Here is a 16,202-nt window from a genome sequence, read left to right on the forward strand (position 1 = left end):
AGTTGATCACGAGCCACAGCCATCACTGCTGATCTGAGTTGCCTTCCCTCACTTCAGGGCACTGTGGCACTACCTTCCCCTGGCACTGAGATGGAGCAGCTTTTCTCAGTAAGCAGGAAAGCAGCAGCAGCCACAGGGGACATGGATCTTTGTTGGCTGCCCTGATGCACCCATCCCATCCTATCCTATCCCACTCTCACTCAAACCATGCAGTGGAGGTGACGTCCCTTCCCTTCCTCTCTTCCCCCCACCAAGGCTTCTCCTTCCCTCATCCCCACACCTGAAATCTCCAATTTCAGACATTGTGATATATCAGAATATTGCGATGTTTAGCTGCCGATATATCACAATGTTGAAAACCAGATTATCACTCAACCCTAGTCTGTTTTATAGTATACCTAAAATCCTTTGCTTATTAGTGGCTACCCCACATTCTGTTGAAAAAATGGCTTTGCAGCGGTAGCTACCATAGAGTTATCAAAATTTTCAAAAGTAGGGGGTCTGTGGCTTGGCTTTTGATAAATAGGGGGTCCTCAGTAATTAGCTAATTGGGAACCACTGACATAGGGTATTTCCACATTAGACATCTACTTTGGAATAGCCATGCTTTGTTCATATTTTTGCAGGACCTCTCTGCATGGTATCATCATGAAATCATAGGCTTACTTCGATTTTCCCTCAGCTTTTCTTTCTCTTTCTCTCCAGACTGCGGGAAATCTGACTTTAAAAACAAGAGCACAATGAAGGCACCATGTTAAGAGACAGGGAGTTCCAAAGCGTGGCTGATGTCACACTAAAAGATCAATTTAATACAAGGGCAAAATGAGTGCCAGTTCCACTTAACCATCCCGGAATTATGGGTTGCAATTTCCTAAGTAACTGATGTGATAACTGGACAATGCAATGCAACAGCTCGTGTATCACATGTGCACACATGAAGGAAGACCGAAAGGGCCACCCTTCAATGAGTGCTGTCTGTTTGCAAAATGAACCCGAGCAGAACATCTGGCACAGAATGTCTGGATGCTCTGCAGCGCAGCTTCCTTTCTGGGGTATTTCCTTTCTGATTATGAAGGAAGTGGCCCTATGTTTTCAGGAAACATGTTTTCAGTTTCAATTCTTGTCAATTTCAGCTGGGTGATTGATTTTAAAAGTGTTTATATTCCATTGGTCAAGCCCCTACATGTTCCTAAGAAAAGAGACCTAAACCAATCCACTTAAAGGGAAGCTTTCTGGATTGGCTCATTTCCCCAGGGAGTCTTGCCTTCTCTCTCATAACAAACCCGCCCTCCACCATTGATTTTCTCTGCTAAACTGTAGTTAGTGGGAAAGCATTTTGTCTTCATCTGGGATGGCTAAATAACTACCCACAGATGCCTGTGTGCTTGAACTTATCAGAAGACCTAGGAAAGCATATGGTAAAAATTCTGCTCCTCTAAACATGTTTAGTTTCAGTTGTGTCAATTCAGCCTAATCTGTCTGTGTTTTAGCTTAGAAATGCACAGGAGTTTATTTATTCATTCATTAAATTTGTATACTGTCCTTAATCCGAAGGTCTCAGGGCATATTATTCTGTTAAGTTTTTGTTTCTAAATGAACTCCTGCTTACTAATACACCATCTATACCTATTTTGAAATTATATTTCTAGATTTTAGAACGTTAACCATTTGCACAGTGTTTTTCCAGTGGTTCAATTTACAGGTGGCTGGATCTCAGCAAGGGCTAAACATTTGCACAACCTGCTTAGGGAGATTTGCAATAAATGAAGGGACTCTGAGAAGATAGGCACTGAATCCCCAGGCATGTCCCAAGAGTAATAAGGTAACCCATGGCTTCAGATTCTCAGCATAAACACACGTAGAGCCGCCATTGCCTATTAAGGGAATGGATATCTATTTATATCACTTCCTGCTGACATAAAGGGTAGTGAGCACTTCATTTGAAATCATACATAATCAGCAACTGAAATTTCAGTAACGGCTTTGAAACGTGCAAGAAATACAGTGATAGTAGATGGATCCACTTCATACCCAGAGAGAATATAGCTAACGGGTATTTAAGGAACCTATGTGTTAAATGACTAGGCACATGTGATAGTTATGTATGTAGACAGATGTAGCAGCACTACTAATGTCTGCTTATATAAAGAGAAATGAGCCAATTGTGATAGCTGAAGGAAGAGGTCAACTGCAAGCTAAAGCTTTTTCAAAACTGTCTTTTGAATAGGGAAATAATGCTTTTTATCACAGAGCTGGAAGGGATCCCAAGGGTCATCTAGTCCAACCCCCTGCAATGCAGGAATCTCAGCTTAAGCATCCATAAAGCAAACCTCCTGAGCGGAGGAGACTTTGTCAAAAGCCTTACTGAAATCAAGATACACCACATCCACAGCATCCCCCTGATTCACCAAGCTTGTAACACTATCAAAAACTTCTGATAATGAAAGAGACTCTGGCATGCGATGAGACCCCCGAGTTAACTATACAGTGGAACCGTGGTTTTCGAACGCCTTGGTACTCAAACATTTCAGCTCCTGAATGTTGAAAACCCAGAAGTAAGTGTTCCAGTTTCTGGAAGTTGAACAGACTTCCAGAATGGATTACGTTTGAGAACCAAGGTACCACTGTACAACTTTTAGAAGACATCTTAAGGCAGCCCTGCATAGGGACTTTTTTGATGTTTAATGTTTTATGATGTTTTTTATATATGTTGGAAGCTACCCAGAGTGACTGGCAACCCAGTCAAATGGGCGGGGTAAAAATAATAAAAATGTTGTTGTTGTTGTTAAATATACAGATCATATGTATGTAGATCAGAAAAGATTTGGGGGGACTGATTGCATGATTTAATTTGGATTTTCTGTATTTTAAAAATATCAATATGTCCTCTGGCTACCTAATTTGTTATTCCACAGGCTAATTTGTTGGAAAAGCATTGCATTTTTGTGACAAGGAGCATACTGATTTTGCTGCATGTGTGCTGCATGGTGCATTAAAGGTACATGATAGCTCACAGAGCTATGAACATCCACAAGATTTCAAAATATATATATATAGCAACTAAAATCACTTGCAGTGAAGAAAGTTGTAATATTCTGAAGTGTGGCAGGAGTGGTTTTCAACACACATTCACTGCATTCCAAAGCAGCTGTTTTCAGGACAGCGAATGTGGGTGCAAATCACTTCCACCCCACTTAAGATTTCTACTCCCCTTTAGACATTTGCCTGACTATGTGAGGGCTAAAATGGTTGGTGGGGCAGAGACACACACCATGTGGGCTCTTCTTTAGACTACAGAGAAGTTATAATCTCTGCATCCCTCCGGTCAGTATGTAAAGGTCCAAAGAGCATGGGCAGTATCCATCTACGGTGGCCTATCAGTGCAAGGATTTATAAAGTGTTCTAGGAGTTTCTCCAAACCTCTGGGGCAACCCAGCCAGATGGCCAGGGTATAAACATTTTTTTACAATAAATGAATAAATAATATAAGCACAAGGAAGTCCCCAGGGCATCTTCTCTATGAATATGGAGGACTGGGGCAGGCCATTGTTATATTCCCCGAATACTCCCCCAGCATGCAAAAACATCCCTACGTTATGCGAGCAAAGGTCTGCTGTAGGAATCTGGGACAGTCACCCTATAGTTTTCCTGCAGAGATTGTGGGTTCCCTACCAAGGATGCTAAGAGGAGAGCCGGCCACTCCTTTCCTATTACAGTGCTTATTTGTGACATGGAGATTTGGATCCGTCTCATATCAGAAACTGGCACAGCCCTACCAACCTCCTTTCACATGCATTGTCCAGGAGGCAGGAGGCGGTCGCAGGATTACGCTGTATTCAGGCCAGTGATTTAGAGGTGAAAGGCTTCATATCACTTCAGCTGTTGAAATCTCCAGAGGTTTAAGCTATATAGAGCACACACACACAGCAATTCCAGACAGTGTTTTCCAGAATAGCTGGAGAATGGCCCCTGTACCGAAATAACAGTCTGCCACGTACAAATGGAGCTTTCAGATGAGAATGTCATTGCCTAATCGGGAGAAACATATTCAGGTCAAGTGCCAGATGCAGTTATGCAGGGGAATAGTGTAGGTCCTTGCAGCCTTTGGGGAAGGAGCATAATACCAGACTTCTAAAAAAGAATGGAGAGGCGTCTGCAGATATCAGAGGAAGAAGCCTTTGGTAGATTCCCCGCCCCACCCCCTACCCTGTGTTGCAGACCATGATTAGTACCTAGTCCTGTAATTCTGGAGTGCAAGCTTTTCTCCTGGAGAAAGGAGAACATCTTTACTTTTCACAGCAGATTGCAAATTGTATTTGCTGCAGAACTTAGATGTGAGTCCCAGAAGCGCTGCCCCCCGCATTGCAGGCCTTTTCGCACCTGAGCGGGGAGGGCAGGAACCTGACTGACTTCAGCTACAAAAGCTGAGGCTGCTGCACAGACTCTTGGGCTGGGCGGTTGTTTGGGGGGTTGGCTGAGGGTGGGGGGGTATTGTTGCTGTTGTTGTTTTTTATATTTTTGTTTTTGATCTTGTGAATTACACATTCTGTTTAGTTGGGTATTTTTTAATGTTTTATTTACTGTTTATGTTTACTTTTGTTATTTTGTTTGTATTTTTACATTGAAATAATGTAATTTTATTCGTGTTGTAAGCCGCCTTGAACATGGCTTGAATTATAGATAGGCGACATACAAATAAAATTATGTAGGTAGGGAGGTATAGAAACTTATATTTGGGGTGAGAATGTGGGATCACACCTGTGATCAAAGTGCATGACTGCAAATCAAATCATTTATATTGAATGAATGAATATAAAATAGAATTTAGACTGCTTCTGTACTGATGCTATTTGTTGTTGTTGCTGCTGTTGTTGTTATATTTGTATACTGCCCTATTCCCATAGATCTCAGGGCAGCTCACATGGACAAAATAAGCATTCCAGTAATTTTTAATAAGCATTTGCTGAATTAGGGTTTTTTGTGGGTGCACAAGAGGAACAAAACTATATACAGTCATACCCCAGGTTACAGACGCTTCAGGTTGCGTTTTTTCAGGTTACGGACCGCTGAAACCCGGAAGTACTTAATGGGTTACTTCCGGGTTTTGGTGATTGCGCATGTGCCGAAGCGCTAAATTGCGCCTTGCGCATGCACAGAAGCGCCGAATCACAACCTGCACGTGCACAGAAGCACAGCTGTGGTTTGCAAACACTGCGGGTTGCAAACGTGCCTCCCACACGGATCACGTTCGCAACCCAAGCATCCACTGTATAGGGTGTGAGTTACAGGTGTTCAGTAGCCAGTTGCCTAAACCAAACAAGAAATGAGAAGCCAAAATGGACAGATCTGCCCATCTCTGTTTAGTTAGATGTTTACTTTATTTGGGAGGGGCTATTGCTCACAGCTTAGAGCAAAAATTCAGTCCCAGACATATCTAGTTGAAAGGATCTCAAGTAGCAGGACTGGGAAAGCCCCCTCCCTGAAGCCTTGGAAAGTCAGAATAAGCAACCCTGGGCTACTGGGCAATTGTCTGATTCAGTAGAATGCAGCTCTAGAGCAGAGAGAAAACAGGCTTCCTCTCTCTGCCATGTGGCAGCCCTTTAGATATTTGAAGATGGCTATCTTCTCTCTTCTCTATCTCATCTTCTCCAGGCTAAACATCCCCAACTCCCTCAACCGTTCCTCATAAGGTTTGGTTTCCAGACCCTTGATCATTTTGTTTGCCCTCCTCTGCACATTTTCCAGCTTTTCAATATCCTTCTTAAACTGTGGTGCCCAGAATTGGACACAATATTCCAGTTGTGGTCTGATCAAGACAGAAGAGAGTGGTACTATTACTTAACTTGATCGAGACACCATACTTCTGTTGATGCAGCCTAGAATAGCATTAGCTTCCCCCGCCCCCTGCTGCATCACACTGTTGACTCATGTTAAGCTTGTGGTCCACTAAGGCCCCTAGATCCCTTTTACATGTCCTACTGGCAAGCCAGCTGTTTCTTCCTGCCTATGTGTAGAACCTTACATTTGTGCCAACTGAATTTCATTCTGTTAGTTTGGTCCCCATTTCTCCAATCTGTTAACGTCATTTTGAATCTTAATTCTGTCCTCTGTGACATTAGCTACCCCTCCCTGTTTGGTGACATCTGCAAATTTGATGAGCATCCCCTCAATTCCTTCATCCAAGTCGTTTAGAAAGATGTTGGACAACAATGCGCCCAGATTCATCTGGCATGATTTGTTTTTGTTTTTGAGAAACCCGTCAGGGGCTGCTGTGACCACCTACATCTGTTCTCAAATGGGCACACTACAGGCAGGCCATAGCAAAATCAGTGAGTTTTTATCTTTGGAATGAAACCATTTTCTTAAGAAGTGCTTTTCAGGTGCAAAATAAACACTAACAGTAAAGATTGTGCGTGGAGTACATAGAAAAAACAAGTACTCAGTCTCTATTGACAAAAATGCTGTGTTTACACAACCACAGGAGCTGGATGTGTGCTCAAACCATTTCCGCTGCATGCCCATCTTTGCATTTGCCATTCCCTAGGTTATTTTTTGGATTTAGCTACAAGAGAGAAGTGTCATCAAGCTCCCACTATTGCCCTTGCTCCCACTGACCTGGAACATGCCTTGTGCAAGCTCCCACAAATAAGTCATTGCATCCAAAGGAAACAACTTTAGAGACATTTCAAAATCTGCTGTCATTATGGATACAGAAAGCTGAATTCCCCAACTGGTGTTATTAAAAAAGGCTTGCAGTCAGGATTGACCCCATTTTTAATCTAAAAAGGACCCAGATGCAGCTTTCAGCTATCTGCAACAAATGCAATCTTATATGAGCCTCTCTTGGTTATTGTGTGATGAAGAGAGAGAAAAGATAAAAGAGCAATGAAGTTAATTACAGAGCCTCATACATTCATATTCTTCACTCTACATTATTTTGCAAGTGCTAAAAAGAAAGTGTCTAGAAAACCATGTTTCCAAAATGCTGTTTTATAGCTATGCTAGTTTATTGCTGTGCAACTATGCGCCACATCTCCCTTCTTTCAGGGTCTGCAACTATAAACAGTTTTCCTGCACAACCAACACAGAGCATGCAATGGAAGCACAGTCTTCCATAAGCACTGCATATCCAGCTGTGCTTCAAACATGACCTGAATTTGACCTCCAAGGGACTCAGGCTCCAGGACCATTAGCTACCCTGTTAAGACTGCCAATTATTATGGCTTATGTGAGAGTTTCCTCTCATTTGACTGCATGTCTGCTGGGAGTCAGGCTAGGCTTAGGAAATGTTCTGAAGTCGCATCATGCAGCCTCCTGCTGACGCTCAGTGCGCTTGAGCACAGCCTAGATGGGATGGACCAAATGTTAGCTGCAATGAGCTCTCTGGGAGGGCACGGGGCTGATTAAACCATCTATGGCCTTTTAAACTGTGTGTGTATATATAATGGTTTTTGTTCGTTATTATGACATGTACTCTTGTGTTTTTATATTGTAAGCTGCCCTATGGTCTTTGGATAAAAGGCAGTATAAAAATTAATGTAAATAGGGGGTTGTCCCCCTCATTTTTCAGTGATCCAGGAATGAATGGTCCCTTTGACTATCTGATAGCTTTAATGTTCATTTCCATCACATGAAGCATAGCTTGAAATGACATTCCCAAGAGCCTCCTCTGTTGTAATGGAGCTCAGGTTCAAAAGATATCTAGATAACTGTCCCACATTCCTGGCAGCAGGTGGCACTGCTGTTGAAGCTCTCTCTCTCTCTTTGCAATCTAGAAAATGCATATGGTGCACTGCCCTCCATGTGCTTATATGGTCTGGACAGCTTGTCTTAAGTATGGAAACTGGGTGCCTTCTAGTCTTACATAGTTATACCATTGCTGCTGTTGCCTGTCATTTAAGTGTTTAATAACCATATACAGTGGAACCTCGGGTTGCGGACGTAATCTGTGACGGAGGCACATCCGCAACCCACAGCGTTCATAACCTGCAGCGCTGCACATGCACATGACACGATTTGGCACTTCGCACATGCATGAAGCGCAATTTAGCACTTCTGCGCATGCGCAAGCAGTGAAACCTGGAAGTAACCTTTCTGGTACTTCTGGGTTTCCCATGGTCCACAACCTGAAAACGTGTAACCCGAAGCGTCTGTAACCCGAGGTACCACTGTATGCCTAATGTGTCTATTCCTCTCTCTCTCTCTCTCTCTCTCTCTCTCTCTCTCTCTCTCTCTCTCTCTCTCTCTCACACACACACACACACACACACACTTTCCCAGCTGCTTTCCAGCTGCTGTTCTGCAGTTTCTTTTTTCAATTGCACATTTTGTGTCCAACTGCACACTAAAAAAACCAACAAAGAACTTTTGGGTCATCTTGGATGACTCTTTCTACCTGCATGTGTAACAACTGCTCCTGATTTTCTCCAGTACAAACAGAAGCAATTTCCATGGCAGTTTACAAGGGCTGGATTTTTCCTCCAGCTAATCCATTTTCCTTCTTGGCTGTGTGTGCATGCTAGACAGAGATGCGTTTAGGGATACATGAATCTAATTGCATAAGACAACAACAGAGACAGTGCACTCTGACACATATTCCCTCTACAGCCAGAGCCTTGGTTTTCTGGGAACTAAATCCCCATAACGAAGGGCACATTGCTGAGTGCTGTTGTGACTGCTCTACATCCTTCATTACGCCCTCAGAGTGCACGCGAGTAATGACTGAATTGCTCAGAGTTTAAAGATTTCACAGCACATGCAGCATCTCTAGGTCAATGTTGTGCAAATAATTAAGTTATGCACTAGAGGCAAAACAGAAAAGCAGTACTGCAGACTGTTGTTCTCTGCCAAGCACGCCCTAACTCTGCTCTGGTTTGCAAGCAACAACAGTAAATCTTGTACAGAAATAATAGGTGAGGCAGAGGACAGGTGCATTTTTAATTCCAGCAAGAATACAAGGGAGCTTCCATGTCATTACATAAATTACTGGAAGAGAAAGCATACTGGATGGCAATCACTAATCGGAAGCCTCTGATTAGCCTATCAAATATAAAATACATGTAGTATATCTTGACATAGCACAACCAGATTTGTGTTTAAAGCTCTTATAACAACAGAGTTGTGGCACAATCTACTAGAAAATTCTCAAAGGGGTGTGAGCAGAAGAGCCTTCAGAGGGGTCAAGAACCTGTTCTCATCCCCCGTAATATGTATTGACATTTTTTTTATTGTGCAGATCTAAAGTAGGCACTGGGCTGGTGACCCCTGTTCTAGAGCCTGGGTCCATTTCAGGTCTCCATCCTGGTTTTTCTAATTTATATTCCTTCTCTTTGCTTTAGATCATGTTCTTTAACTCACTTTGCCAAGTTTGGTTTACTGATATGCAACCTTTCAATTCCTTCTCCCAAATTCTTCGCAAATCAGGTTCAGTTTAAGTGTATGGACCCCTTATTTTGTTAGGATTGTTTTCCCCCTCAAGTTTCAATTTCTCAAGCAGCACTGAAACTAAAGCAGAAAGCAACCATTTCACAATCACAAAGCACATTTTACAAAACACAAAATGGCTGAATCACTTTAATTCCTTCACAGTGTAGTTGCACAAGTTTTGAGAATTTGATAAAGGTCACCCAAAATGTTTAAAACCCTTAAATGTTCTCCCCATGTGAAAAGGTAAGATGATAAATATGTGGTGGAGAGAAGGTATTATAATGTCTTTTTAAAAACTGCTCAATCTAATTTTAAGTTCAAAAACATTCTAAAATGAAGCAATATATGTGTGTGAAGTGGGAATTAAGGCAGAAAACCGTAGCTGCTGTCTTGCGTGAGAGCAACAGATTCCTTCAAAGTAGTGACCGCACAACCCCGTGCTTAGTTGATTACTCTTGACAAGATAACCACCCAAGGAAGAAGAGTTTTCTTCCACTTTGCACTTAATGGGGCCCCGAGGAAACAACATGATTGAGATACATGATGTCCGCATTGCACCGGGCAGCTCATTACTATCAGGCATGCAAAGCATCAAATAAGGCCATTTACTGGAGTCATTTTCAGGTATTCTGCCCACACACCGGAGTGACCCCCACCCACTGAAGCTAAGTGGGGCTGCGCAGTGGGGAGCTTGGCTGGCTGAAGCAGCCGGCGCCACCCTGCTTTAAGGGGTGCGCACACAGCGCCCTGCAAGCCCAAGTGATGTAAAGGTAGATAAGCCCCCACTTCCTCAGCCCTTTTAAAATTTCTTAACTGACTGGTTAAAAGAGTTATAACCCTGTAGGTCAGGGGCAGGGGGAGAGTTAAATTTATGCAACCAAGTCTCTTGCAAACATATTATATCAAATTTCTGAAGTATACAAATGAAGTCCTTAGCCACCTTCTTATTATCCCACCAGGTTCCATGAAAGAATGTTAAGACCTTTTAAGATGTTTTGTAGCCAGTTATGGTACCTTAGAGGAGAGCTGAAGGTATCATAATTTGCTTTTCTGTAATTACCCCCAGACCTGGGCTTATCTTGAACATTTGTTAATGCTTAATCCCTTTGATTTGTGGAAAGTGGATTGCTAGCAGGGTAGGAGTTCTGGGTCTCTAACTTGGACGTATTTCTTCCAATACCTGCATTTGGGCCAATATGATGGTTTTCCCCTTCTTGTCTATTGGAGTTTATCTGGATATTATTAGGATAGGTGGCAAAGGCAGGAGTCTTGTGGCTTGAGAGCTTACTGCTCCTTCCTCTCAAATGGCCTTTTCCAGACTACAATTTCATTTCTCTAGTAAGTATGGGGGATAGATATTTAACACTGGGTGGGGGCATTATTCAGGCAATGTTTTAATTGGAATAACAGCTCTCTGTCAACAAAAATATGAATTAGAGACCAAAATTTGTCCCATATATCAGGATTCCAAAAGGTTAGTTCAATACTGCCTCTCCAGTCTCAATTAGACAGGTACTTATAAATAAATGATTTCCTAAATCTGGAAGCTGAGGTTGCCTGGGAGCATATACATCATCTCCTAACAAGTGTGGCTCAGTTGACCAGGTAGCTAAGCTTTTACTTAGAAAAGGGCTTCTCCAGCCCCTTGCTTGCACTCTCACAATGTAAAGGACCATGGCTGTCCATCTTGCCACAATCACTTTGCAGTTACCTCCACCTTCCTTGCTGAGTCACAATAATCCAGCATAAATTTCCGGACTAAATTTGGCAATGGATTTTTGGACGCTTTAATTGAAGCACCACAGGTCTGTGCTCATGTAATAAGCATGTTAAAACTGCAGAGTATTCTTAGGATGAGATGGTCTTCTAAGTTTTTCTCATGAGTTTGTTATCAGTTAAAAACAGCAAACCCAAACAGCTGCTCTTCCAGCTCCTGTCCTCCAATTAAAATACATGACTTTTAAGACCACATAGAAGTAAAACAGTTAAAAGAGATATGCTCCTTACCTGAATTTTCAATTAGTATTAAGTGCTGAGAAAAATGACTTTAAAACTTTAAAGCTATTCAATTAAAACTAGAACAGACTGTGGAGCTCAAGCACCAGCAGCCTTACTTGTTGCCATCTTCACACGGAAGACTGAACCCGCCCTAAAGATATTTAGTAGCAAAGTGGAAAATGGCGAATTGGATTTTAAAAAGGCAAAATTATATTAGAATTGGAGCTGTCGGAGATGCATAAGGCAAGCTGTGTTTTAATGCTCAGGAACTTGGCAAAGTCTTTTTATATGGATTTTAATATTGCAGATGTATACAGTGGACGCTAGGGTTGCAAACATGATCCATGCGGAATGTACGTTTGCAACCCGCAGTGGCACGTCTGCGCATCTGCGGGTTGTGATTTAGTGCTTCTGCGCATGCGCAACCCCGGAAACCCGGAAGTAACCTGTTCTGGTACTTCAGGGTTTCGGTGGGTCCGTAACCTGAAAAAACGCAACCTGAAGCGTCTGTAACCTGAGGTATGCTTGTATTCTGTATTATTTTATTAATGCAATGCCTAATGCAAGTTTGACATGGCCTTTGGCTAGAATAATAAACTTATGAACTTGTTGGGTGATAATGGTGCACTTGCAGCAATCGCACCAGGGCCCATGCTAGCAAGGGCGGCCAGACTGTGAGCTTTGCATTACAGAGGCTGGACTAGATGAACCCTCAGGATCTCTTCCAACAATTCTATGATAGAACATGGTTATAATAGGCTTCTGAGAGCACATGCCAAATTGAGGAAGACTAAAAAGTGAAATGACATTAAATAGACATTTGGTACCTCTGTGGGACGAGGTGGGATTAAAAAAAACCCATAAAAAATCAACTGTGTATAAATCACTGTTTATATATATGCAAAATTTAAAAATGTTGTTTACTGTTGTGTTTTTCTAAAATATAAGTTAATGCTACTTGTTAGCTGCCTTGGAAAGATGGCTGTGTATCCTGAAAAGTAAACTTGAGAAAGAAGGAGTCGTGTTCCTCTGCTGCTCTCTGTAGTTCCTGGTTTATCCCACAATTCTTATGCACCATTTAATCATTCCTTTTTAACTGAATTATTTTAATATATCAGAAATGCAAAAGCCAGTAAGAATAAAGTAGGCCAACAGAACAAATGCTGGATGTTTTAGTCTAATATTTAGACTAATGTTTCTTCACGTTTGGCAGCTGTGTATTAATCACCCCCACCAACCCCCAAAGGGTGCATTTTATCAAAGAGAAATGTTAATTAATGTTCTTTACCAGGACCATAATGTTACTGTTACTAAGTCATGAAATGCCTTTTCGGAAAATGTCCCCTCTCCTCTGCTGACACTGATGGAGGGGGGGGAATCAGCAATTCAGCAAGCCAATAAAAGGGGCCGATTTTAAGTGCTTTTTCTGCTCCATACTCTGTTACTTTCTGGTGACAACAACATTGCAGCCCATGGATTTTCAAAGCAGCTCAGCCATTCATTTTCCACTTTCCTCTTTACGCCAGAGTGAAATTCAGGACATGGCATTAGCTTAAAAGAAATAAGCATCAACAGGATGAACTCTGCTCTGCTTTGCTTAGGTGAAACTCCCTTTGAATCCGATGGAAGTTTGATCCATGTAACTGAGAACGGGCTTTAATGCTCCAGGCACAGAACTGCTGCTATGCTACACAAATTCAGAGTGCAGCTGCATGCAAGGAATTAAGGATTTGCTGGCTTAACGATTAACTTCTTTATCCTTCTTAAAACTTATTATGACATCATCTTTTGAAACTCTCATTGATTAACTCACTGATTCCTTCAGTGCGAAGCACTCTGGCCAAAGCTTTTGTGGACCAATAAATTAAATGAATGGTTTACTGACCCACCTAATGGAAATAAAAAATTGAGCAAGCCAACTATACAGAAGGTGTGTATCTGAAACTGGGATCAGGTGCACCTTATTCCAGTCAGAGGGAGAGAGCGGCAACAGCTAAATATGCCTGTTGGAAATGAGCAGCTAATTAATGCGAGACACAGGTGTAACTCTGGGGCAGTGGAAATGACACAGCAAAAGCAAACATTTGGTTAGTTCACTTTAGTGTAATGGCATGAAATGGGTCAATTGCCTCATGGAAAGCATATCTTAATTTGACTGGCAATGGGGGGGGCGGGATAGGCTGAGTTCATGAACTTGGGCACCAGAGCAGAAAACAACTAAAAATGAAGAGCTATAATTATAACACATTATATAGTAGCTGAGTGCACCAACCACAATATTTAGTTCAGACCCCAAATAGCACATCACAAAATGTGGCCTGAGGTGCCTCAAGAGCTGCCTGATTTGGCTCACTGTCAGTTTGCGCCTGCTTATTTCTTTCCCTTCACATTCCCTTTCCTTCACTATTGTGAGTAAAAAAACAACAACCAGCTATCATTTTTGTTTTCTTTCAACAGAAGTGGAAGAAATTTGCAGACATACTAATCCGTCAAGAGTGGATAAAACCACAACCACAGGGTCCAGGGGGCTCTGTGCTATGCAAATTTGATTTCTGTAAAAGAAGAGATGGCATCTTTAGCTTTCTAGATCTGGGGCTGGGATTCCATGAAATGTGCAGGCACAGCTGTTTCTTCTGAAGGCATGGATCCTGCCAAGTTTCAGAAGAAAACTTGCAGAAGTTTTCCTGTAAGGGTCGCTGTTACAGGTGTTTTGATGTGTAAAAAAGGAATCACTTAATCTTTCCCTAGTGTTTTGTGGGTAACTGATCTGAAAACTGCAGCCTTTCCCCTGGGTAAGAAACCTAACAAAAGACAAACAAACAGGTTCATAGGCAATGCTATTCTTCTAGAATAGAAATTTATTTCCGCAGGGCCTGTAAGACAGAGTTGTTCCGCCTGGCCTTTGGCTTGGAGCCAATTTGATTCCCTCCCTCCCTCTCTTTTTTCTTTTCCTTCTCCTCCTGCGATGAGGCTACATTTTAATATTTTAATGTTTCAATATTTTAATGTTGTATTTTTTAATTTTGTTTTTAAGTTGTAATCATTTAACTTGTTTTTATTATTGCTTGTAAGCCGCTCTGAGCCCGGCCTTGGCTGGGGAGGGCGGGGTATAAATAAAAATTATTATTATTATTATTATTATTATTATTATTATTATTATAAAAAGGTGTTGTGTACCATTCAGTACCCCCAGAAAAAGTACTGTTCATAAGCATTTGTACTAACTGCCATTATTAGTGATTCCTATTAGTTGTTTACTTATTCAAATGACTCAAAGTAACTTACATATCATTAAAGTTGATTTTGGGGTGAGAAGAATTAAAACATCAAATCACTTCCTCTGATTATAAGTTAGATCTGTCAGGAAGGAAGGATGTCTCCCTCCTCATCCTTAAACTTCGAAACATAAGTTTCACTGTTATAAGGCTGCTTCTTCCCCCAAGGCACTGTGACTGGCAAGCACTGAAAACATCATTTTCTCTTATTACAAGCTAGACCTGTCAATAATGAAGGAGCTGCCCTTTTTCCCTCCTGGCATTGTGGCCTTTCCCTCAAACAAGAAATGTAAGATTTGATTTTGTCTAGCCGCTCCCTCCCCTCCCACCCCCTGGCGTTTCCCTTATATGGCAAGCTTAAAGCCATAGATTCAGGTTTTTTAGGAGATGCTTGTCTGCAGCATTTTTCAAATGTCTGCATCATGGAGGAGACACAATGTGCTTCAGCAGTCCTTGCTTTGTTTCAGGCAATCCCAAAATCCCCTTGAGGTACCCAGTATGCAAATCCTGAGTTTTGAGAGTAGTGAGGCAAGGGTCCGTGGTTTGCCTGCCTGCATGTGGAGCACCTACAGCATCCCCCACCCCCATAACTGGTAAACAATCCAATTTTATACACCAGTAGTGATGATATTACACTTCCCTGGTCTTAAATCTCACCTGAGAGGATACATTTCTCCTGAGCTTATAAAATAAGAATGAGAAGATAAATAACAACCAGCAGCAATTATTTTTTGCCCTCTTCTGTCATATTAAAAATGTTGTTTCCATGCTGTTTAGAAATGTTCTTCAAACCACAATTCAAACAATCTCAAGTTATTTTCTGATGAAGGCTGCTGGGAGCCTGGGACTGAGGCCAATATCAGGTACCCATCTGCTATTTTGCTTTGTTCATTCAAATTCAAGAGGTTCTTTGGCAGAGAGTGATTCAGGACAGTTATGAACAAGCAGAAACTGGTTCCAAGACCACACAGAGAAAATGGCGCAACTCCCCCCCTTACCTGTTGTTGCGCTGGATACTGTTGGCCACTGCTGCTCAGGTCCTCCAGGTCCCACACGTAAGCCTCCTGCTTCCTCCATGTGTACAGCACTAAACAAATGTACACAGTGATTAGATGATGCAGTTCTCATTAAAACAATATGGTTCCTTTTTAAAAGCAGCATTGCCCTTTCCGCTGCACATTACAAAATGCTCACTGTCACAATTGCTCATAATCAGCACCATCATAAGCATCACCCACAGCAGCAGCAACAACCATTTATGCAAATTATTTCATTCTTACTTATTAATATACCACCTTTTCCGCTACAGTGTGCTTCCTGCAAAAGTATCATTGAAACCATCTAATGTTTCAGTTTTTCAAAATTTACAATAGTGGACCTTCATTGTATATTTGCATTCCACAACTTAATATATCCCTGCTCTCATCCAAGTCAGACAAATGTTGCACAAATGTTGCCTTTACGGAATGGGTTGTTTCCATTAATGAGATGTGACATGTCTAA

At 41.8% G+C, this 16,202-nt stretch overlaps 1 protein-coding gene across 6 annotated transcripts in view; it reads right to left on the reverse strand.

Moving 5' to 3' along the window:
- LOC128418039 (protocadherin alpha-C2-like) overlaps window positions 1–16,202 on the reverse strand; it is a 183,167-nt gene that overhangs the window by 20,272 nt on the left and 146,693 nt on the right. For all 6 annotated transcript variants that reach the window (XM_053397423.1, XM_053397422.1, XM_053397424.1 and 3 more), the window contains exon 3: window positions 15,698–15,786. In XM_053397423.1, the coding sequence (XP_053253398.1) occupies window positions 15,698–15,786 (89 nt within the window). The remainder of the gene's footprint in view (window positions 1–15,697; window positions 15,787–16,202) is intronic.

The sequence above is a fragment of the Podarcis raffonei genome, chromosome 7 (assembly GCF_027172205.1).
Source record: "Podarcis raffonei isolate rPodRaf1 chromosome 7, rPodRaf1.pri, whole genome shotgun sequence".
NCBI classification, from domain to species: Eukaryota; Metazoa; Chordata; class Lepidosauria; order Squamata; family Lacertidae; genus Podarcis; species Podarcis raffonei.